The following is a 22775-nucleotide window of genomic DNA, read 5'->3' as shown; positions in this document are numbered from 1 at the left end:
CATCTTCAGTATACTTTGGTTTACAATGCCTCAGTTAACGTAACTTTCAGTTTGTGAACGGAAATCCATTTAAAATAATGCCTCAGTTTACATTTTTTCCCGCAGTACGAAGTAAGTTTCCCCAGGATGTATTGTGCCTTAGAGGTTTATAGTGCTGCCCCTGTTCCTATGGCAATCCACGTTTCGGTTCATGAATTTTTTGCATTATGTAACATCCCGCATTAATTTTGTAAATCGAGGTAGTACTGTAATAGTAATAACCATGTGCTGTTGAGTCAATTTTGACTTATGGCAATCCTTTCCAGTGTTTTCCAGCTAGAGAATGCTTAGAAGCAGTTTACCATAGTCCCTTCTTCTGGGGGCACCCTAGGGTCTGCGCTGCTGGCCCAAGGCTACACGAGTTGGTTCTTCTCCCTGAAGGCACAGTGAGGGGAATTGAATCCCCAACCTCTAGCTCTGTAGCCAGATAGATGTACCTAACGCACTGAGCTATCCAGCCAGCTGTCTTCAGTATACAAGTGGCGGGGGGGGGGGGGGGAGATCAGAATGTTTATATTTCTTTTAAAAAGTTCTTTTAAAGTAATTCTGGTCAAGAAGTACAAGCCACTGCATCTGTTAGTCCCTATTCGCCTATCTTCTCTTGCAGACGGACAGGGCCTTATGTAGTCAAAGTATGCTTTGTATCTGAGGGAGTGGTGAAGTGCGCACCAACAGCACCACTGTGGTGCATTTCTAAGCTGTGTTTGTAACGGGGTAGGCCTAAACTGTGCTGACACCTCATTACTCTTGGCATGACTCTTAAGGCAGGGGTCAGGGAACTTTTTTTACCTTTTACCCCCTAAAACATTTACTGTATATACGCTGACATTACCCCCTTGATTTGAAAGGAAGGATCTCGGTCACATGCGGCCAGTCGAGCACCGCCGTACCGCTGAAGCCTTGCCGCCCAGGCCGCCTCCTCCTCCTCCGCAGCCACCTGGCAGGGTGGTGCTCAGTCCTTGGGGTGGCTCTCCTTCTCCACCGGCGGGCAGCTCCTGGGTGGCTGTCAAAGAGCAGCAGGTGGCTCGCCCTCTGGGAGCACCCGACGGTGCCTCCCGCTCCGGCACTGGCTCTGGCTGCTGCTCGCTGGGGCGGCCGCGGGTCTTGCTGTTGAAGCACCGTGACAGCTGGCGCACAAAGGGCAAGACGCTCCTCCAGGCCCAGCCGGCCAGCGCGGAGGCACCGCCGGAGGAAGCCGTACAGCCAGGCGAGCACCACTGCCGCCCAACGGGCTCCTCCGGGGATGGGTATGGGGGGCGGCCCAGCGCCAGGAGGCTGAGCCTGGCCCAGGACCCCATCACGGCCATGCCCTCCCCACTGTGATCCATCTCTCCAGGCACTGAAAGGAGAGGCTCCTTCTGGCTAGGGCCCTCCAGCCACTCGCCCTGGCCGTGCCCTCCACCTCGGCTGCTGTATGCCACTGGCCAGGGCCTGTCGCCATCTGCCATGGTTTGGTTGCAGCTGACCTGGAGAAGGGGGTGGGAAGGGGGCGATTGGGCTGCCAGGGACCCCCCCTCCAGGCAGAGGAGGAGGAGGGAAGGGGGCTAGGGGGTAATGAGGACACGAGTCCTCATTACCCCTAGGATTTTCATTTTTACTCCATTTGGGGTACTTTACCCCTGTTCCCTGACCACTGCTCTAAGGCATAGGATTGCAGCCTTACTAATCAGAAATCTCATTGTTTTTTATGGACTTTACCTTCAGATACATGTGTGCACAAAACTGAAACTTTATTCCCTTTCATAAGAGAGCAAAAAGCATTTCAATGTCTGGATTAGATCTTTGAACAAAATCTTCAACCACAATTGAGCTAAGTTCTGTACAGAAAGTCTTCTGTATATGTAGATTTTGTTGCATTAAAAATCCAAACTAGATCTATATCTCAGTACAGTGGTGCCTCGACTTACGAACGCCCCCCACATACAAACAATTCAATTTACAAACAGCTTTGTTCACAAAATTTTCTTTGACTTGCAAACGGAAGTTCAACTTATGAACAAAAAAACGTAGAAAAAGCGGGAAATTGAGTTTGGACTGCCTGGTACTGTAATTTTAAAATGTAAACATTGATTTAAAAGGTGCTTGGCTTTAAAGGTGTTTTGTTTAAAAGGTGTTCGTTCCCTCCCTCCTTTCCTGCCTTTTTTAACCTTAGGTCATCTTAGGTTAAAAAAAAAATAATCTCCCCCTAATGGTAGAGGAGGGATTTGCTGTTTTTGCATTAGTTCCTATGGGAATGAATACTTTGACTTACAAACAGCACCTCTACATAAGAATATAAAACAGCCAGAACAGATTAATCAGTTTTCAATGCATTCCTATGGGAAATGCTGATTTGACTTACAAACACCATTCTGTTATGGATTAAGTTCGCAACTCGAGGCACTAATAGAAATTGTGTTCCTATAATATGCTCTTTTAAAAAAAAATAGATTCATATCCACCGTCTGTGTAACTTGTGTTATGTGGAATATACACTTTTTCTTCCATGTGGCTTCATTTATTTATTGATAGATTATCATTTTTATACCTTTATATATGCTGACGTTTTTAGTGTTCACTTGAAAAATAAATTACTACTGATAACACTGCATCATAATTTTGTAAAAGTGCACAGTACTCTATTTGGGAACATATTAATCAATTCGGGGAACACAAAGGGGAGTCAGCTTTAGGCTTCTGTTCAGGAAGCTATGCACCTTCATGCCCATTGATCGTAAACAGTGTGTCCCCATCGGTTTATAACACTATGGTTGTGATGAATTGTTGTAGCTTACTCTCACGATTAGAAGGAAAGAGGCAACTCTGACTAAATATTGTATACATTATAATGTTTTTCAAAACTGTAGCTTCCTCAAGGCAACTAGGCTTACAATATGAAACCAGAACTTTGTGTAAAGTTATTAAAAGCACCTTAATTTCAACCATTTTAAAATGGGCAAACTAAAATGCACTACCATTCAACAGAAGCAATTTAAAATGTTTTAATTAAAAGCCAGTAAAAATAAATATGTTTTTAAAGCTACAGTACATGGATGCAACCATTTCTCTCTTGAGAAGCAGCAGCGGCAGCTACTAAAAAAAGCTCCGTCTCCTTTCACCAGCCATTGGTTTCTATTTCTCAGACGCACTGAACTATATCTTTGTCAAACAAGCCACAAACAGAAACTGTAGATTTGGGGACATGAGAGGGTGCTACTCCTCTAGTGAGATGTGGGATCACAGAGACATGCTCAGAGGTGCATGGAGGCTATGGTGGAAGAGAAAACATGATGCCTGCTAATAGCAAACTCCATGAGTAAATGCCAACAGAAGAAGAGTGGTCTAACAGGGCCATTGAGAAAGATCAGGTTGACTCCAGAAGTTTACAGAAATACAAAACGCCTTCTAGGAAAGTGTCAATATAACCCAAGAAGACTGAACATGCTCAAAAGCCATAGAATGCTGTGTCTCTCTGGAGGAGGTGGTGAAAAGGAATATCCTGGGAAAAGGTGAGGGTGACTGAATGGAATTCTGAATAGAAGCGCAAGTTCAGCATCTTGTTGCCGGTCCTGTTTGTGCCTAAATTAAGTATGTTTAGGTCTGAAATGGTTTGAAAGTAAAAGCCAATTTAAACCAATGTGAGTCTAAACTGGAGCAGGCTAGCTGAAATCAGTATAAGGAGCAAATCTGAGCCATTTTAATCAGCCAACACAATTTTGCAATTCAAGGTAAAGGCAATATTCCAAACGTAATTGGGCCTTTACGGTGTATAGAAGATACCATAAACATGGTGCCATATAATCTTTCTTTGAATCTCAAACAAGTGGGTTGTGCATGTAGATACAGTCTACTCCTTTCCTCCCTTCTTTGTCTTTTCCTTAGGCTCCTGCACACCCCAGTCCATCTTTGCAATCTTATTATACTTCACCGGAGGCTCAGGCACTCCTCCCGTCTTCTGGGCATTCAGCTTCTCTGCTTTGGCTTTATTCAGGTCTGTCTGCTTTTCTAACATGCCCCAATGCAGTGTAAGGTTTTTGTCCCAACCAAAAGAATCACTGAGATTTTTAAGAGGAGAGCCTATATTTTGTGCTACCCAGTTTATTGTCTCAGAACTTAGAATCTTGCAGGACTTTCTGTAACGTCATATGCACTCCACCAGCCTGAATTGCAAACTTTATAATAATTATTAATACTTTAAGCTGTTTGGAACCTTTTTTTGAAACAGAAAGCTCAAAAAAACTTAAACAGCAGCAGCTGAAGGCGGAAATTGCCACTTACCTCTGTGCTTCAGGTCTCCAGAAGCGCCCAGTTGTCCTGCTCATCATCTTCAGCTGTGCCTCTCCAAAGGCAAATCCAGCTCCCTCCTGGTAGCAGAAAAGAAGCCCACTGCCAATTAAGGCGATTGCTTGTAATAACCTTTTGACCTCCTGCTTTCATCTTTGTGCTCTATGTATCCTTAATAGTCCTTAAGCCTTCAGCATAACAGGGGTAATTAATAAAATAACTGTAGCTCAGAAACATGAATATGCCCATTTACTATAATGTTAAGTGTTAAGGCTTGCTTTTTAGTGTTAAAAAGAGCAAATGACAGAAAATGACAGAGAGGAGCAGCTCTCCTTCAAGCTTATGTTGCTGTTCTTGGTTATTTTTTAGATCTTCAGTTCAATCACCTGTACTGAAACTGGGGAAGGCCTATGGGTGACCATGATGGCTAAAATAAGCCGAACTAAGATAGGAAGCTGACTGTGGGATTTGTCCCATGTGGTGGAGTTTTTCTAGTAAAGAAAAATAAATCCAACCCCCCTCCTTTGATAGGCAAACAAGCAATTACATGTTTAGTAAATGCACACTGAGGTTGACCTCAGAAACAACTTATTTTGCAATAACCAGCCTGGATAGTTATACCCTTGTCTTACCTATGTGTTTTGCAGGATCCCATCCAATCTTAACCTCTCTTTGGTCATGCCTGGCTTTCTGCCTTCATATTCCTGCTCTCAATTTTCTTGTTCAAAAACCTGCTAGGCAGTTGCTGGGTCTGCTCATTCTGTTTAAGCTCTAACTTATGGAGAACTACATATTTCCTGAGCATTAATAGCATTCTGGCATAAGTGGTTCTGCTGTTAAGTAGAAGATAAATTCCTCTCCAAGGGGCCAACGCTTCCACTATTGGCCAGACTGCAGAAAATGCGACTCCTCCAATGGACAGTCTTGTGGCTGTAATTAATAGACACTCCACTATGTAATTAATAGACACTCCACTCAAACCCCCTTGTTGAAAGTACAGAAATCAAGTAAAATGAGGTGCAAGTACAGCATTTCTGACAAGTACCTCAGTGTGGGTTAAATTACTGTACTATACCTGCAAAAATCTTTCCACATCTGGAATGCTGCAGGAAGTTTCCAAGCCTGAAAAGGTCCTGAGTGACCATGCTGAATCAGGATGACAAGGATTCTAGACCAATTCATTTGATAGGCACTAGGCTGGACAAACTGGCTGATATAATTTTTTAGCATCAAGGTCTGGAGTTCCCAGGATTTATCAACAGTTCCGCTCAACTTCAAGGCATTATGGGTCTGCTAGTTTCCTAAGAGGCACCCTGTACAACTGACTACCAGACACAGAATAGCTTGCAATTCCCATAGCCCCATTCCTCCAGCTTCACCATATCTGAGCAAAGCTATTATTTCTCAGCTGAAAATTATTACAGACACTTAAAAGATTTTTTTTTTTTGCTAAAGCTTACAGAAGTCTAGCTGCAAGAATTCCTGCAAATTTCTAGTCTATGAAATCTCAAAATCCCATGGCTGGTGCTCACAATGCACAAATTGTGACATTCAGTACACCAAGATGTAGAGATGGCCAAGGGAGAACAAGAGTTTAGGCAAATTCATGGAGGATGAGGTCCTCAATAATAGTTATGATAGCTATACTGTACATTGTCTCCAATGCCCGTGGGGTCTGGCTGTAAGCTCTGCATAGGCATCTAGTTGGCCACTATAGGAACGAATTCTGGACTAGACAGGCCTTTGGTGTAAGCATGCATCGCTATTCTGGTGTACGTTTGCTTGCAAGACAGTGTTGTTGGCAATTAATACTGGCATCTTAAAAGCTACATAACTCCAGCTTGTGCCAGGCCCCATGTCAGTCCTGACTTAGCCTCTTAACCCCACCTAATAGGCCTGCTAGCCTTCCCTCTTTTTGTATGGGGGATGAATAAAAATGGGGCAATATTAATCCCTTCATATTCATCGAGGTCTCTGGAACTGACGAATATAAAGGGACGAATATTTAACACATCAGCCATTTTTTACAAATATTATGGTCCGTTTTTTATTCATCCTCATGTCTAGTTACAATCATGAAGTCCAGATGTAAATTTTAAAGTTTCACTGTCTTTGCTCTGCTAACATCCCCACCCTCACTGTATATCAAGAAGTTGAACTTTTGTTTTTATCCCTTACAGATTAAATACGCAAGATGCTCAGGCACTTACCTAAATACAAGGGCCATTTAGGTCAGGTCACATTGACCAATGGCACAGGATAAAGAAAATCCATCCTTGCAATGAGACCTATGAAATAACTAAAGCCCACATAGCATAGTTCCAACCAAAAATCACACATTGATGCAAATGTTTATTCCTGGCTAAAATCAGAGTTGTGCTGATGTGTTATGGAGATGACTGGACTTTCCTTCCGTAATGCCTAAGCGGAAACAGAGACATGTGCGGATACAGCTTACAAGGCACCATGGGAAGCTGATGTCTCTTAGCTTTGACAATGTTTAGAGGGATGGTGATCATGAAAACCTGAGCCTTTAAGTGGCTGCAATCCTAAACATGTTCACTCTTTACAGGACAGCCTGTATTTTGAGTTTTCTCAGCTCCTGACACAGAACAGGCAGTTTCTCAGAATAGCAGCCTAGTTAACAAGTTCAGGATAGCAATCTGTGGTCAGACTCAGCAGGTTCAGCTATCCCCAGGCAGAAGCAAATTTTGAAAACCCATAACCTGGGCACCTGAAGTCAAAATAATCTTCGATATTCTCCACCCCTTTCCTTTGCTATCTTCCGAAATGCTATCAGTGGAAGAGGTTGTTGGGAAAACACATTTCAGGGTGTATACTTGTTCGCAAGAGGTATTCTGAGGTATTATTCACAAAAATAAGAGGTTTGAGGACAGAGAAAGAAAAAAGAAGCACTTTAAAAATACATATATTACATCATGTCAGCACTGGACATGTGTGAGGACTGTACATTTGTTTTAATAGCTGAAAAACATTTACACTGTTAACTATAGAAACAGCAGGATCATGATGCATTTCCCCCTCATTTTCTTTAAAACTTTCTAATAAAAATGGTTCATGTTACACGACAGACACAAAAGCGGCTCTCAGATTTAAGGAGGAGCTGAAGTTCACATCAACAGAACAAGAAAAAAATCAAGAAGAAACCAAAACCAAACAAAAACAGAGATTTCTTATTTTTTTAAAAATGGTGATGTGCTGTGTAACAAACTGTAATGGGCAGCAGATAAACCCCTATAACAGCAAAGTCCTTGAGACAAGAGCAATTTGGACATGATATACAGGCAGTAAAGATGCCCATGGAAAGAGTGTGAGAGCAGGAGAAAACAAATTAACTTTTCTGGCCCTCCAAAGTGCCAATGACCTTCACAAGTGTCAACCAAAAATTAATCTGCTTGGAAATCCATACGAAAGATGCCATCTTCAGGTATGCCTAAAACCACCTTTACTACATCAATGGTCAAACTTTAAGAACGGTAAGCAAGTTGAACCTGCTTTTTCCATGGCTACAATCTCAACTTTCCAATCCTCATTGAGCCAGAAGAAATGGCTAGATTTAATTTGGTTTCCTGTAAACATTTCTGGCAGATTTCTGTTTATCACAGCAACAGAGATCAAGCTGCAACTCAATATTCCAAGTTACACCTAGGAGACTGGGTTCCCGCCTTTAAAAAAGACCATTGACACAGGCCAGCTCAGTCTCTCCTATTTGCAGAGCTACTACTATTTAAGTCTCTGCTCTCTCCATTCCCTTGGCAAGTGCCAGGGAATGGGAGCTCTGTTTTTTTTTCTGAGCCATCGCAGGAATCCATGTGTATTTGCATAAGCTTCCTTAGATGGGGCAATTCCACTCTGTTTCGAGATTCAAAGGGATTTTTGGGTTACTACATGAGGATGGACAGGCTGCAAAATAGATACAGGATACATACAAAGGCTATAAGATTACTGCACTCTCCAAATTGCTTTTGTGAGTTCCACAATCCCTGAGTCCTGCTGCCATTTTTGAGGCGGGAGGAAACCACAGATGCCTGCCTGGGATGAATCGCCAACCCAAGCTAGAGTCCTTCCCCTTGTAAGAGATGAGAATTGTTAGTGGCTTACAAATCCACACAAGTTCCATTCTCTTTTCCTGACCCTTCAAAAGGACAGAAATGGATCCTAGCAGTGTTCTCCCTTGAGCTGGGGATAGCACAGGCTGAACGAGAAAACACTCCCCTTGGAAGTGAGCTAGTGAGGCATGGCTGTTATCCTCATACTCTGGGAGGCAATGGGGTATGTCACCATGGGCGTTGTGGCATGACTCATGGTGATGCCCCCCAGCGGCTGAGCCATGGATACAGCCACAGGAGCTACCGATACAGCCACGGGTGCCATGGAGACAGGCGGAGCCATGCCTTGGGCAATGGTTTGTGCCAGAGCTGCCGACAATGGGGTGATCTCAGGGTTCATTGGAGGCGCTGCGTTGCTGGGGGGTGCTGCCTGCGCTCCTGCTGGTGCTACCAAATCCTGCTGGGTGACAGGCCGTGGCTGTAGAGCTTGGCTGCTCAGGGTGGTGTGAGTCTGGGCAATGCTATGATTGTAGTTGGTAACTGTGCCAACGGTGGGAGCCAGAGTCTGCTCAGTGGCTGTAGCTGTGGAGCTGAGAGTCATCACCTTGGCTTGATTGCGGAACTGGGCGTTCTGTTCCAAGAGGACTTCGTTTGTCGCCAGGAGGTTGTTCACCTGCTTCTTGAGGTCCTCCACACGTTTGCGAAGCATTAAGTTCTCCTCCTCCAAGAGCCGGTACTCCACGGTACGGGGGCTAGTAAAGTTGTACTCATAAGTCTCAAAATGAAGGCCGTCCACCCGCCGCCGCTTAAGGACAGGGTCATGGTCGTCATAGCATCGGTCAGAGTCGTACATGGGGTCATAGGAGTCGTATCGACGTACCGGAGTCGTGATGCCCTGTTCTCGGGCGGGCAGCCCTCGGGCATCATACTCATAATCCCGCTGCAAGTGCTGAAACTTACACTTGGCCCCACGCTGGCAATCTCCCTTGAGAAAGTCCCTACAGATAGGGACCTCCTCCTTGCTGTTGGGCAGATCCGCCGGGGAAAGGCCGAGCCCAGCGGCCACTTTCTGGCGGAGACGTGGAGGGAGCTCCCCAGTCTTTTTGTAACAGTCCTCGTCTTCTTTGGTGCCATGGATGAAGCGGCAGTTGATACGGACGCACTCCTTGTTCTGGAAGTCGTGGCAGAAGATGAACTCATTCTTGCTCACGCCCAGGTTCGTCACCTCATTGATGTCTGGGTGGCGGAAGCGGCAGCGCTTGCCTCGCTTGCAGACGTTGCGCAAGAAGTCTCGGCAGATGTCATCGGAGTTCGCACTTGCCTCATCGCTGCCACTGCCGTTATAGGTGTTATCCCGGTCGGGCATCTTTTCTCAGCACAATCTGGGCTGGGAGATGAAATCAGGCTATTGGGATGACCCAAGAGACAAAGTAAGGAACACAGCATAAGGAATATTCAGTTAGAATATCTAAGATAGATAATATATACATAATTCGAAAAAAGATCAGAAAGAGTTAGTTGTTATAATGGTCATGGTAGCAAGATTAATATTTGCAAAGAATTGGAAAAGTGACAAATTAATCTTGAAGACTGGTATAAAGAAATGCAAAGTTTAGCAATTAATGATGTTAACATGTGAAATAGAATAAGAGGAATGGTAAAGTCTAATGATTTTAATGATGTACGGAATTTATATTTGGAATACGTCTTTTGAAAGGGGAAAGACTATATGCCAGCAGAAGAATCAATGCATTTTTGGAGAGGAATGGGGTGAAAAGTGGTACAAATTGATATTACTGATTACCTAGTCCCAAGGGTGAAGGTGGCATGGGTGGCAAATGTTTATTGTGTATTGTGTGTAGTTACTACTGAGTTTGTATTTTAGTTTTATTTCTGTTATTTGTATTTTTTTTATTTTTTTATTCATTGAAAATAAAATAAAATAAAACAAAACAAAACAATAACAATAACAATAACAACAACAACAACTAATATACGGTTCATCAGAAAAACATATGTTTCAGTCTATACATATGTCCCCTCAGCCGTCAGAGAGGCATTTTATTTTTTTACTCTTTGCCTGGATGGAATGGCTCCCTACAGCTAGTTTAATTTCTTCCTTTCTATCTCCAATTCTCCCATCTGAAATCAGTCCTGAATATCAGACGTAGGGTAGTTATACAAGTTACTTCTTTTTGTTCTCTCTTCCACAGTTAAGTAATGTTCATTTTTCCTTTTATAGCAACCAGCTATATAAATGTTTACGAGAATCATCTAACAATACCAGAACTTTCCTGAGTCATATTTAAAACTTGGAATGCAAATATTTGTTTCAGGACCAGCAATGGCAGATTTTAGTGAACAACTATTCTGCTTTATGCATTTACAGTGCAGGAACATTAACCACAATTTACTTACATAGCTGGCATAAGACGCCACTGAGTTCAAGTGTAGTTAAAAACACATGTGCAAAACCATTTTTGTAAATTATAATCCTTTAAAATATTTTAACCATTCTACTCTACTCACATAATTAGGTTTCAAGAGTAGATTTCTTTCATATGGTTAAATCACCCTTATATATTTTTATGGTTTATATCCCACTCTGTTCCACAGTCAGAGGGGCTTACAACACTTTTTTATATACAAATGGCAACAATCCTGCTCCCTAGGGCCCCACAATATAAGGAATGAAATAGCAAGGCAGCACACAGTGAAACAGAGGGTAACAAATGTGTTATTTAACATAGTACAGTATAGAAGGTTGCAGTATGTATTTTTTATAATTTAATGAAGTTAAGCACAACTATGGAACTAATTGTTTCATGTGGAAGATCATTTAGTCACAATAGTCTCCACTTGCTGTTTGTCAAGGCACAGTCAAGATCTATAAGGTCTAAAGAGAAACCGGAGTATCTATATTTCTCACATTATATGAGTCAAGATCTCTATTTCTCACGTTACGTAGAACTATTTACATTACACTTCTTTACAGCTAGCTACTATTTAGCATGAATGCACTTAAGGACAGACAAAGAGATGGGATTAATGTCATTCTCTCAAGTCTGGAAAATGAAAAATGTTTTGTGATATAGAAACAATAAATGACTTGATGTTCCTATTAATGGTTATACATAACTGCTTGAAAACTCAAATTTACAAAAGGTAACTGTGTGCACTTTAATTTACTTATTTATTAAAGTAGTACTGCACCTTTCCAATAAATGGCCATTAAGGTAGCTATCAGACAAATATATTATGCCAGGTAATAGGAACTCCTACAATTAACCCATGTCTCTTTTATTCCAGGCAAAGCACAGCTGAAAATTGAGAGCTGGGTTCAAGATTTGAGACATGGGGCAGAGTCAATCTGCAAATCCAAAGTAGCTCAAGTAGCACAATTCAGAATAGGAGAAAACGTGCACAGAACCCAAAATAATGGCTCCTCTTTTTTTCCTGTTTCTTTCTTTCTTTTTTTTTTTACTATATTAAAAATGGGGTGCTTGACGAAATTCCCATGGAACATCCCTCTACTCAACGTAAATTTACAGTAACACCAGTTCTAAATGATTAAACCCTGAAACGTTAAAAAAATGCAGTTTCCAAACTCAGCTTTACCTTTAGGTTGCCGGATATTCAAAGACATACCAGTGTGGGTTATGGCAGAGATCCAATCTTGATTTGCCTCAAAGAGCTATAGGAAGAAAGGTGAAAAGGGAAGGATAAAAAAACATCCTCCTTTGCACACAAGAGAGATCAAGAACCATTCACACCACTGTCCTAGTTTTATGAGGAAACTGAATTTCAACTGCCTATGCCAAAGGTTTTCTGTTTTTTTTTTAATATTTACTGTCTGCCACACCAATTTCATGGGTCTCAAGAGGACTCGAAAGGTGACAAAAGGGAGCATACGGTGTATTCCATATGAACTGACTGTACCCAACACTCCCACTCTATAGCTGCACATTACAGAGGTGAGGGGCAGCAGCTTTTAAGAAAGCATACCTCTTATTATTGCTCTTCTTACCATGAAGCACTAACTCTTCAGCAACTGAAGAAACGCCCAGGTCTCCTAAACCCCTGGTCTGAAAGCTAACTTCCCGCTTCATCGCAGAACAGAGACAGAAACTTCTGAAAAGAATGAAAAATCATTCATTCCCGTCTAGCTTACTTTCTTGTCCAATACAGTTTGTGCCTCCCACAGCAAGAGATGGGCTTTTAGAAACCCACAGCCGAAAAGCTAAGATACGCAAACGAGATTTATACTTTCAAATTAAAACACCTTTTATTTATCTATCTATCTATCTATCTATCTATCTATCTATCTATCTATCTATCTATCTATCTATCTATCTATCTTATATGCCGCCCACACTACCCGAAGGTCTCTGGGCGGCTTACAGCATTTAAAATACAATAAAAAGGCAAAATAAAAGGGCAAAATAATTAAAATGAATTTAAAATATATATTCTAAAAATTGCCATCAGACGTTAAACGACGTTTCTGCTGCACGGGCTCCCTGTTTACTCTTTTAATAACTAGCAGTGTGGTGTATTGTTTTGGGGGGGAAGGAAGACTAAGCACCAACCTCCTTGATCTCAGGGGTGCGAAGAAGACACATCATCCCGCTGCCGAGTCCAGTTTCCCAGCAACCTCGTCCCTAATTCGGAGCTCGACTGCCGCTTCGCCACCCCTATAGCGAAACCTCATCTAAACTCTATTTCTCCCCCCCCCCCAAGAGCAAACACCCCTTAGAAAATAAGATTAAGCCATTTAAACAAATCTGAAAACTTCCTGAAAGGAAAAGGTCCGAGGTAGGCCAGCGGAAGTCAGTTCGCCTTCATGAGGGGAAGGAAGGGAACCTCCCAGGAGTGAAAAACTGAGATGGGGAGCCGGGTCTTCCCGGGGGAGGGGGAGGCCCAGGGACAAGAGGGGCCCAGCAGGACCGAAGGGACGCCGGGAGCAGCCTTCATTCCCACGGAAGCGGAGTGGGGTGGGGTGGGGTGAGAGGGCGAAGGAGGACCCCAACTCGGAACAAGACGGGGAGCCAAGGCCGCGGTGGCAGTTCCCACTCAATTTCCCCCCCCCCCGCCTCCACCCACTCACCCTCACTCCGACCTCCTCTGGTCCAAACAAAGCACAACCCCTTCCGGCGCGAACTTCCCCGTCTGGCCGTGGCCACCGGAAGTACTCTATGCTTTTTTCCTCTCAGCGGAGTGACGAAGGGAGGCGGCCGGCTCTCTGGGTTGTCACGGCGACGCAGCCCAGCCCCGGGCTCGCTTCTCCCTTCGGGCCGTTAAAAAGAAAGAAACAAGCTGAGGGAATTATCAGGGAAAAGCCAAAGAAACGAAAGAGAAAAAGACAAAAGCATGCGGCACCTTAAAAGACTATTATATTTTAATGTGAGCTTTCGTGAATAGTTAAGTCTAGTTTAAGGGGTGCCGCACGCCCTTTGCCTTGTCCTGTTTCGTTTCTTTGGCTTTTGCCTGATACGCGGGCACAGACGACCGCGGCTGCCTCTTCCAAAGGAGAGGGGAGGGAAGGAAGGGATTCACGCACCCGCATGGCCTTCCGGGCCCGCTGGCTTTTGCCGCGTGACTTGTGGGTTGTGGAAGGGCAGCTGGAGGCGCTCGCCCGGGCTCGGGTCCTGGTTCTTGCCGCGCATGAGCGCCGACCTTTTCTTGCCAGGGTTTTGTTGCACGTGTTAGCAAGGCGAAACTTGCAAAGGCCGACGCTTTGCTGCGGTGTTGGTTTTCCCGATTTCCCCGCCTCTCCGATCTTTGCTTTGCTCTGTCGGTCCAACGACGTGATTAGATCTCGATTGTTCCGATCCCACCTTTGACAGCGGTGGAGTCACGCATCTTCATGAAACTGGGGAGGTTTAAAAACAGGTCTCTCTCTCTCACACACACACCGCCCACCCCCCGAAGAAGCAGAAGTTTCAGTCTGTTTCAAAGACTCTCAGATCTGAGTGGAAACTTTCGTTGACTGCAATCAACTCGCATCTTAAAATGCATCAACAATATCTTCTTCGTTAAACACACTACAGGTACTTCAACGCCTTATCTTGGGGTGGGGGCACACACTAATCTAGTTTATTACCAACTGTCACACGGTTTTGGCATCTTTTGGTATTTTACTTCAAGATTTTACTTTGTATTGCCCAACTTATTAAGAAAATAATTTCATTTTAAAAAATGGTTTATTTTTAATAACTTCATTAAGAAAAAAATGGCTTTTATTTACATGTGTACCTGAAGGAATATCGATCATGCAAATGAAGCTGTCACTCAGGCTCAAAATGTCTGGTGAAATACCATGAAACAATGAGCTAAAGAAATCAAGGATGCAAAGAAAAAAGATGTAATACCTCAACTAGTCCAGGAACAGCTAACTTCTCCCAACCACTTCAGTTATGTTTCAGGCTCATATTGGCCAAACTAGGGTGCAGTCAAACAGGCATTTATCTTGCCATTTAAGTCTACTGCAGGCAAGCTGGTTTACTCATGTTTTTCCTAGTAATAAACGGGGGTGAGCCAACCCAGATTGCTCCTACCCACACCTTTCTGTGGGGACCAGATTGCTCCATTTTGGTTTGTTTCCAGCATGTGTAAAGCAAGTTTGCAGCCCTTCCATTGCCAATTTGCCAATACAGTATTATGAAATGACTTAAGAGAGCTTAGGCACTTCACAAAACCGATAAACAATTTCTCTGCTACTTTATTTTTATAAACATACTATGACAGTCCACTCCCAGAAACCCCAGCCAGCACAGTTGGTGGTGAAGGCTTCTGGGAGTTGCAGTCCAAGAACACCTGAGTAACCCAAGGTTAAGAACCAGTGCTATAGCATATACAATATTAAAATTACGTATTTCAATTAATCAAGTTTGCAAGGAACTTGATAATATTGCCTTCCAAATGCTTCTGGACAACCTGGAAAAAGTACTGTTCACCAGCTTTACCCAATAGACAGGAATGCATTTGCAGTTAAAACTAGTGCAAAGGTAAACCTATTCCTAGAGATGATGGATCCGGTCACACTCACACATGCCTTAATTACATCATCTTTGAATTGCTCTAGTGTTCCCCAAACTTCTTAACTCCACGGACTCCACTCCCGTTTCAGTAGCTCCACTGACTGCCAGTCCATTTCTGGGCACAATTCAAAGTAGTTTTTGACTTATAAATCCGTAAATGAAGGACTACAACTCTCTTTATGAGCCTGCCTGGGCTTTAAAATAAGGTGCATTTGGTGAGGACCAACATACCCTCTAATGTTCAGCCCCACTGGGCACAGCTCCGCCTCTCACAACTTATCCTCTGCATGCAGGCACAACTCAGCCCTCATGGGTGGGATCCTGATCAAAGGGGCAGCATGGAGGAGGGAAGCTGGAGTTGCACGTCTTAGAGGGAACCTTGGTGAGGAAACAAGAGGGGGCCTTCACCACTCCCAAGTAACCTGTGGCACTCCCTCCCACATGTATATTATCCCTCCCAAAAAAGGGAAAGCCTGCTGCTGTGTTAAAATAAGTAGGCAATTAACAGACACATCCCAGTGCTGAGGGCTTGCTAATGATACCTGTAAAGCTGAACAACATGAGCCAATTTTATCAGCTGATTTTGGTCCCAGCACAACTACTTCAGCAAAATTATTTTAAAAATTGTGCTAACCAGTTTGAAAGCAGAATGTCGTCACTTCATGGGACCTCTGAAAAACAACATCTTTCAACCAGAAGGAAAAAGAACTGGATCCCACCCCTGGTGCCGCTATTATTACAGTGGAATATGACAGCTCTTATATAAGCAATTATGAAAAATACGAGTAGAAAAAACTGCAAATAGTTTTTTCAAGTGAATTTAAAGCCATATAGAAACTATGTTGGGTTAACATATGAAAACCATTTACTGAAGACTCAACATTTAAAACGGAAAAAAAACTTCCTCTGAAAAGGGTTTTATTCTGTACAGTTACTACATCAAGCCACAAAAAAGAGGATGAGTCCAGAATAGCAAAGCTCAGGGGCACCATCCTTGAAGAACCACAGCTCCTAGGCTTTAAAGATGGAACCTCTTGAAGATGGGCAAGGAGTCTTCTAACAGCAGCAGCAGACAGAAGGCATTGTATCTGGAAATCAGCTTCCCAAGCACCATACTTCCATGCTCCGTTTTGCAGCTTTAGTAGCACTGTGTACGATGTCTACTTGGACCTCTGCCTCATCTTTCTCCTTTTGCGCTTCAGCCTATAAAAAGTAATATTCTTTAACTGTCAGTACAAGCAATATATTGCAGACCTGAGAGATCACTACAGTAATTGGAAATCCCATTAAGCAAGGCAACTTATACAGAGTGCTGCAGCTGCCATTTAGAAACATCCATTGTCTTTGCAACAGCTCTCTCCAGTTTAGGAAGAAAAAAAGAATCATAAATACATTGTCAGTTTTTAGTTTCTACTTTAATGTAGAAGAAAGTGCACTAAAGTATAAATCAGAGCTGTAACTCTGCTACAGCTACCATCAGCATATTCATTTCTTCTGATACAAAACCCTACCTCCCTTTCACAAATCTGCCAACCCACCATGCAGAACACATCACTGTTCATGCGCCACTCCCATGAGGGGACTGACAGGAACCATATATACTCCCATGAGGGGACTGACAGGAACCATCTGAAATATAAAATCCATTCTGTGTCAAGACCATTTTGGAGTCTTTAACACATGTAGAGGTTATTTGGTCTAGCCATCTGTCTCAATGGCTGGGTATTACACAGGTGTAGTCCAACATGATCAGAGGATACAAGAATAGGGAAGGCTGCTGCAGGGTTCTTTAACACTTGGATTCTTCACTTAGTATGTTCTGCAATTCAGTGGGAGTTTACTGGTAAGTCACTTGACCCTGATCAATTAATTAACACTAAGCATTTTGTCCCTTTTTTCCATTTTACTATCGGTATTTAGATCAGTGGTTCTTAACCTTTGTTACTCAGATGCTTTTGAACTGCAACTCCCAGAAACCCCAGTCAGCACAGCAGGTGGTGAAGGCTTCTGGGAGTTGCAGTCCAAAACTCCTGAGTAACCCAAGGTTAAGAGCCAGTAATTTAGATGACAGTACATGATCCTGAAGTAGCATACATCTTAGCCTTGAGAGACACTACTAACAAGCAAAAGCAAAATATTTCAGGTTTTGGCTCAATATATGAAACATTTCCTTTAGCAGCAGGGGATGTGTTGAAGAGTGCTGTGGATAGCCACAGCATAAGGAAAATTCAAGGTTGATTTCCACTAAAATGCTTTATGAATAGGGTAAGTAGGGAATAACTATTAATGCAGTTTAAGAAAGCAGATCTTTACCAAGTATGTGATTCTAATCTAAATGAAATTCTTACATGTACTACCCAATCCAATGCATATTTGTGAAACCATGTTATTTGTTAGCTTATTCTTTTATAAGTATGCTCAAGTTTAACATCCCTACTATAAATGTTTAGCTCCATACTGAAACAGAACAGTTTTGTAAAGAGCACCTGGGAAGTGCTACTTTCACAGAACAGCACTTCATACAATTCTCGGGCACTTCATGAGTCTGAAGAGACATGAAACTTGTTTGTGGCAAAGAACAAATAGAAGGCATTGAGAACTAAATACTTTAAACGGGGATCATAAATCAAAGAAAAAACCTACTGCCGCAACTCTGTATTTTGACTAATATGACTAGTACTGGATGCAGGTCTGCATGTATACAGTGCTCTGCCAATGTTCTATTTATTCCTTGTGGAATCTGAGTAAAACTGCTTTTTGTCTTGTATAGGCTGAACTTGTGGAGTGCAGCCTTGATAGATGGCCTACCTTTGGGAATACAACATGTAGTGCCTCATTCTAGCTATGTTAGGGGTGGGTAGAAGAGAATAGTAGTTACTGATGGATATCCAAGTGATTTGCAATAGATTCTCAAAGGCTTCCAGTTTGCAATGGTTTAATAGTAGTGACACCCTGAACTCTTACTTTCCTCTAACTTCAGAATCAAAAAAACCTTAGGGAAAATTAGGAGGACTTTTGTATGAAAGGATTGGTGGACAAAAGATGGGGGGAGACATGAACAGTATTGTGCTCCACATTTCATAAACGATTACTCTGCACATGGCTCTCACTGAAGGTGGTCAGAGCTGCAGCAAAAGACAAAGCCTGAAACAGTTTGTACTCCACTGGTACACACTCCATTGTATAATAGGGCTCTTCACTGGAGATCTTTTACTTGAGTTACTTCATTCACATGTCTTGCAGCATAGTGACTGCAATTTGCAAGCTGTCTGTCCCCACTCTATTGAGATCTGGGCAAACTCAATTTTGCACAGTTAAACTGCATTATGTTGCTTAGATTCTTGGAACCACTACATAAACATTAGCAGCAATTTTAACCATACATACTAGAAATTTGGTCATGATGAGTTCATTGGGACTTTGAATAAACATACTTAGGCCTTCCTTTCAAGCCTCCTTAATACACTAGTTCTCAGCATAGTTAAGACTGTGGCCTTTGCATTTCAACTATCGCCATATAAATAACCAACACAGACATGTGCCTCATTAAAACTCAATAGGAAAAATTATAAGGAAAATAATATTAAACTTTCAGACAACCAACTAGTAAGCTCAAATTAAAAACCATATGCACATACCTACGCATCCGCTTCTTTCTCCACTGAAATAGAAATATCAAGAAAAAGAGAAAGATCAGTACATTTTATAGCAACAAATGACACAACTGAACACATGTTAGCTCCTTTATATAATAATTACCTAGAATATTTAATTATTTTTGGCTGACCTCGACCAATACTTCTATATCAAGAGTTCTAGTTATTATCCTCTGAAGTGGTGCACTTCAGCAGCAAAATAAAGCTGGGATCTACACCAGATGCATACACAGGGACACAAGGTATCCACATTTTCTAGTCTGAAAATGAGCACTATCTTAAGTAAATTTCCCCTCAACTAAAATAGCAAATGTTCATATCCCCGTGCAAAACCTCCTCTCCCGAAGAAAAAAAAGCATCTTAGTCTGTTTATTGCACCACATTACACACGACAGGTCCTAATTTCCTGAACTTTTAATGTCGGGCTGGCCATTTAAAAGACCACACGCCTCCGCCAAAATCTTTTTCATCGTATGATCCAAACACCTCAACAAAATCTCAACTACAAACAGTTCCCTCTATTCTTTCCAGTTCTTCGTTTCAATTACCAGCCCAACTCCCCGTCCTTAACAGCCCATGTGAAACTCTCCAAAGGGCGGCCTCCCGACACCAAGAAGGAGCAGGCAGGCCTCAAATCCAGCCCACATCCAGCGCACCCCAAATAACCACATAACCCAGCCCAATGCTGCTCTTACCTTAGCTCTCATGTCGGGGAGGGTTCCCCGGCCTCACTTCTCGAGAGTAGGCAGGAAGGATACAATCGGATGGCGATGGATAGCCAACCCCGCGCCAGTTTTCACAACGCCGCTCGCACACAAAATGGCGATGGCGGCAACAGCACCCGAAAGGCCAAAGACTCGCGCCCGTTCTTATTTATAGCTCACTCCGCGCGCGGATATTTGACGTCACAAACCGCCGTTCGCAGTGCATGACGGGATATGTAGTTTGTCCATTTGCTGGAAGCTGTTCTATTTCTTTCAGATTCAGGCTTACGTCTGTCCGCCGCCATTTTGAACGTAAAACCCGCTGCAGTCTGAAAACAGCGGGGGTGGCGCGCGGACGGTTAAACCCTTCCATTTTTACAAGAAATCTGGTCACAGAAATATGCCCAGAATGTAGCTCTGGAGGGTGATTTATTTGGATTAGTGTTCTAGTGGTGAAACTAAGTACCCCTGTCCACCGAAAGAACCCGTTTCTCCGAACGACTTGAATAATCGAGGACTCGGTTAAATTTCAAGGTCGGCAAGTGTGAACTGCCGGCATTTGGTAAACTCGCAGTTTACTCGTCCGCACACTGACCGTATTTCATACAGCATTAGCAAGTGCTAGAAAATAATGATAAATCTAATGAAAACATGGTCTGCTAACTGGAAAACACTGGAGCGCAAAAGGCATGTAGCCTGGATCGCAAGTTTGCGGGGTGTGTGTGAAATTCCGTTGTCTTCTGTACAGCCTTAGTGATGTACTGTGTAATGTCAATGTTTATCATTTGTTTGATTTATAGGCTGGTTTTCTCTTACTAAGGGGACTCCCGATATTTGGCCTCTGCTCCTAGGAGTGCCAAAAGACAAGTGTAAATTAGAAAACACACCTTGCTTTCTTTTGCGATCAACAGTGAATGAAGATATTTAAAGAAGTAGAGCAGCTGGACTTACAGTAACTTTTAAATAAATCTAGTTATTCAGCAATTACTTTGTGGTTAACATGCTCACATATGGGGAATGCACCATATACAGCTTCTTCTTGTTTAGTCGTGCCCAACTCTTCGTGACCCCATGGACCAGAGCACGCCAGGCCCTCCTGTCTTCCACCGCCTCCCGGAGTTGGGTCAAATTCATGTTGGTCGCTTCGATGACACTGTCCAACCATCTCCTCTTTGACCACATCCAGCTTACCAAGCTTCATGATACATGCTTTTTCTTCAGTTTATATTTTGGTACTAATTCCAAGCAGGCAGAGTAGTATTTTTGCAGTAAAATTGATTCAGTGGAAATTGGTTTCATGGGAAAGATGGTACGGTGCAGTATAGCATTTATAAAGCAATATATTTGTTTTACCATGTGAACGCTGACAGAGAGCCAGTGCTTTTAAAACCCTGAAATATCCAGCCGCAAGTGCCGAAGAGGAATAAATAAATACACATAGGACTGCAACTTAAGAGAAACATATAGTAAGACAAACCTCTTAGACTTAAATGACCAGCAGCTGGCCTATACACTTTGAATTTTTACCTTTATTTGGCTTTCTTACAAGAAACAAAGGACATAGAAAACACTACAAACATTTCCAGCAATGGATCATACACCTGAGAACTTACTGCTTCTGATATTAAAAGGAAAATAATTTGTGGCCTGCTGCAGTTTCGCCTTTCAGCAATTTAGCTATTTGTCACTTTCAAGAGTTGTACCATTCAGGTTTTTTTCTTTACAATGACTTGAGAATTCAGTGGATTTGTTAGTTTAGATGGTCCAAATCCCATTCATATAAGGGTCATTGTGTTAGCATTTCCTTCCCAGTTTTGCACACCGGATTGGACAGTGGCTGTAAAAACCAGACATGTGACTTACTGTGCAAAGGAGAGCAAAAACTGCTATATAGTTGCCCTTCCATGTGCCATTCTTCTGGATTTTGACTGATGTATCAAATACCGGACTACATAAATTTGATGGCCATTTTCTCTTCTCATCACAGGCTTTTATGGTGGGGATATACTGAGCACATTTCTCATCATATTACCTGTTAGAAAATTTAACTGGTAGTTGTGAACAAAGTGTTGCCATTTGGGCAATGAATATAGCTATTACATGCCATTTCTCTCTGAAGGCTATCTTGGCCTCAACTGCAGAGGTTCATGTCGTGCTGTTGTAGGATTAAAGGCAGCATATGCTTCACCCAAAGTACCATGCTCTTATATCAGGAAAACAAGGAAAGCTTGCGGGGGGGGGGGGGGGGAATGTGTAGCGTGCGTAAACCGCCCAGAGTGCTTGAAGTACTATGGGGCTGTATATAAGCAGCACGCTTTGCTTTGCTTTAGTACACTGCACTGCCTAGGAAATACACCCAGCCGGAGAAAGTATATCTTGCTGTCAAAAATATCAATGTCTTAGTTCTACTGTACAGTATTTTCAAGATGCCCCATGTAATTTTTCCCATGAGTCTGTCTACCCAGCTACCAGAAGAACTTGCAAACACATAGGTTGGTCTTGTTCAGCAGCAGCATGTTGCATCCAATCATGATAGCCCATTGTAGACTGTACAGTATATGTTTGCTGCATGAAATATACAATGTATATAACAGAATATAGAATTTTATGGATGTATACTATATACTAATAGCTGGCACAATTAAAACCAGAAGTGGAAGAGCCAAGCTTATTCTAAAACTATATGGTCAATGAATATTCAACTGGGTTGTTACCTCAATAGACTCTGTTCAAATCAAAAGGGAGTCTGACTTTGTGAAAGGCCAAAAGACTTGAAAATGTATTTCCCTGGAGCATTAGGCTTCAGATACAGGCAGAAATTATATTTTTGAGAACAGTAAATACGCGTAACTCTATTTTTCTAAGGAAGAGATGAGAGGGAAACACTCCTTCAGGAAGCATCAAATTTTTTAAATTTTATTTTCAGCCCATCCCTCAAAAACATCTTCAGTTTCTTTATTTGTATTCTGCCCTTTCTCTTCAAACCTGAAATCCAGCACAGCT

The 22775-nt window shown here is 42.5% G+C and overlaps 1 protein-coding gene and 2 long non-coding RNA genes across 8 annotated transcripts; 1 reads left to right on the top strand and 2 right to left on the bottom strand.

Annotated features, from left to right (window-relative positions):
* Positions 1-7194: 7194 nt before the first annotated feature.
* On the bottom strand, positions 7195-13615 carry ZC3H10 (zinc finger CCCH-type containing 10). Of its 6 annotated transcripts, none has more exons than XM_072990990.2 (4): positions 12962-13099; positions 12400-12503; positions 11991-12066; positions 7195-9777 (listed from the first exon to the last, which is right to left on the bottom strand). In XM_072990990.2, the coding sequence occupies exon 4, from the start codon at positions 9736-9738 to the stop codon at positions 8551-8553; it is 1188 nt and encodes a 395-aa protein (XP_072847091.1). In that variant the 5' UTR covers positions 9739-9777; positions 11991-12066; positions 12400-12503; positions 12962-13099; the 3' UTR covers positions 7195-8550. The 6 variants fall into 6 exon arrangements, with proteins under 6 accessions (XP_072847091.1, XP_072847092.1, XP_020638287.1 ...); XM_072990991.2 differs by having other exon boundaries at positions 12021-12066; XM_020782628.3 differs by lacking the exons at positions 12400-12503; positions 12962-13099 and adding an exon at positions 13480-13615.
* Positions 13616-16313: 2698 nt separating this feature from the next.
* LOC110073462 (uncharacterized) lies at positions 16314-19977 on the bottom strand. Its single transcript, XR_002299586.3, has 3 exons — positions 19764-19977; positions 19051-19073; positions 16314-16615 (listed from the first exon to the last, which is right to left on the bottom strand). It is a non-coding gene; the product is annotated as an uncharacterized LOC110073462 (long non-coding RNA).
* Positions 19978-20252: 275 nt separating this feature from the next.
* Positions 20253-20756, top strand: LOC140704638 (uncharacterized). The gene is made up of 2 exons (XR_012083956.2): positions 20253-20334; positions 20573-20756. It is a non-coding gene; the product is annotated as an uncharacterized LOC140704638 (long non-coding RNA).
* Positions 20757-22775: the final 2019 nt, after the last annotated feature.

This window comes from Pogona vitticeps, chromosome 2 (assembly GCF_051106095.1).
Source record: "Pogona vitticeps strain Pit_001003342236 chromosome 2, PviZW2.1, whole genome shotgun sequence".
In the NCBI taxonomy this organism is placed as follows: domain Eukaryota; kingdom Metazoa; phylum Chordata; class Lepidosauria; order Squamata; family Agamidae; genus Pogona; species Pogona vitticeps.
This window is presented reverse-complemented; position numbering and strand designations above follow the sequence as displayed.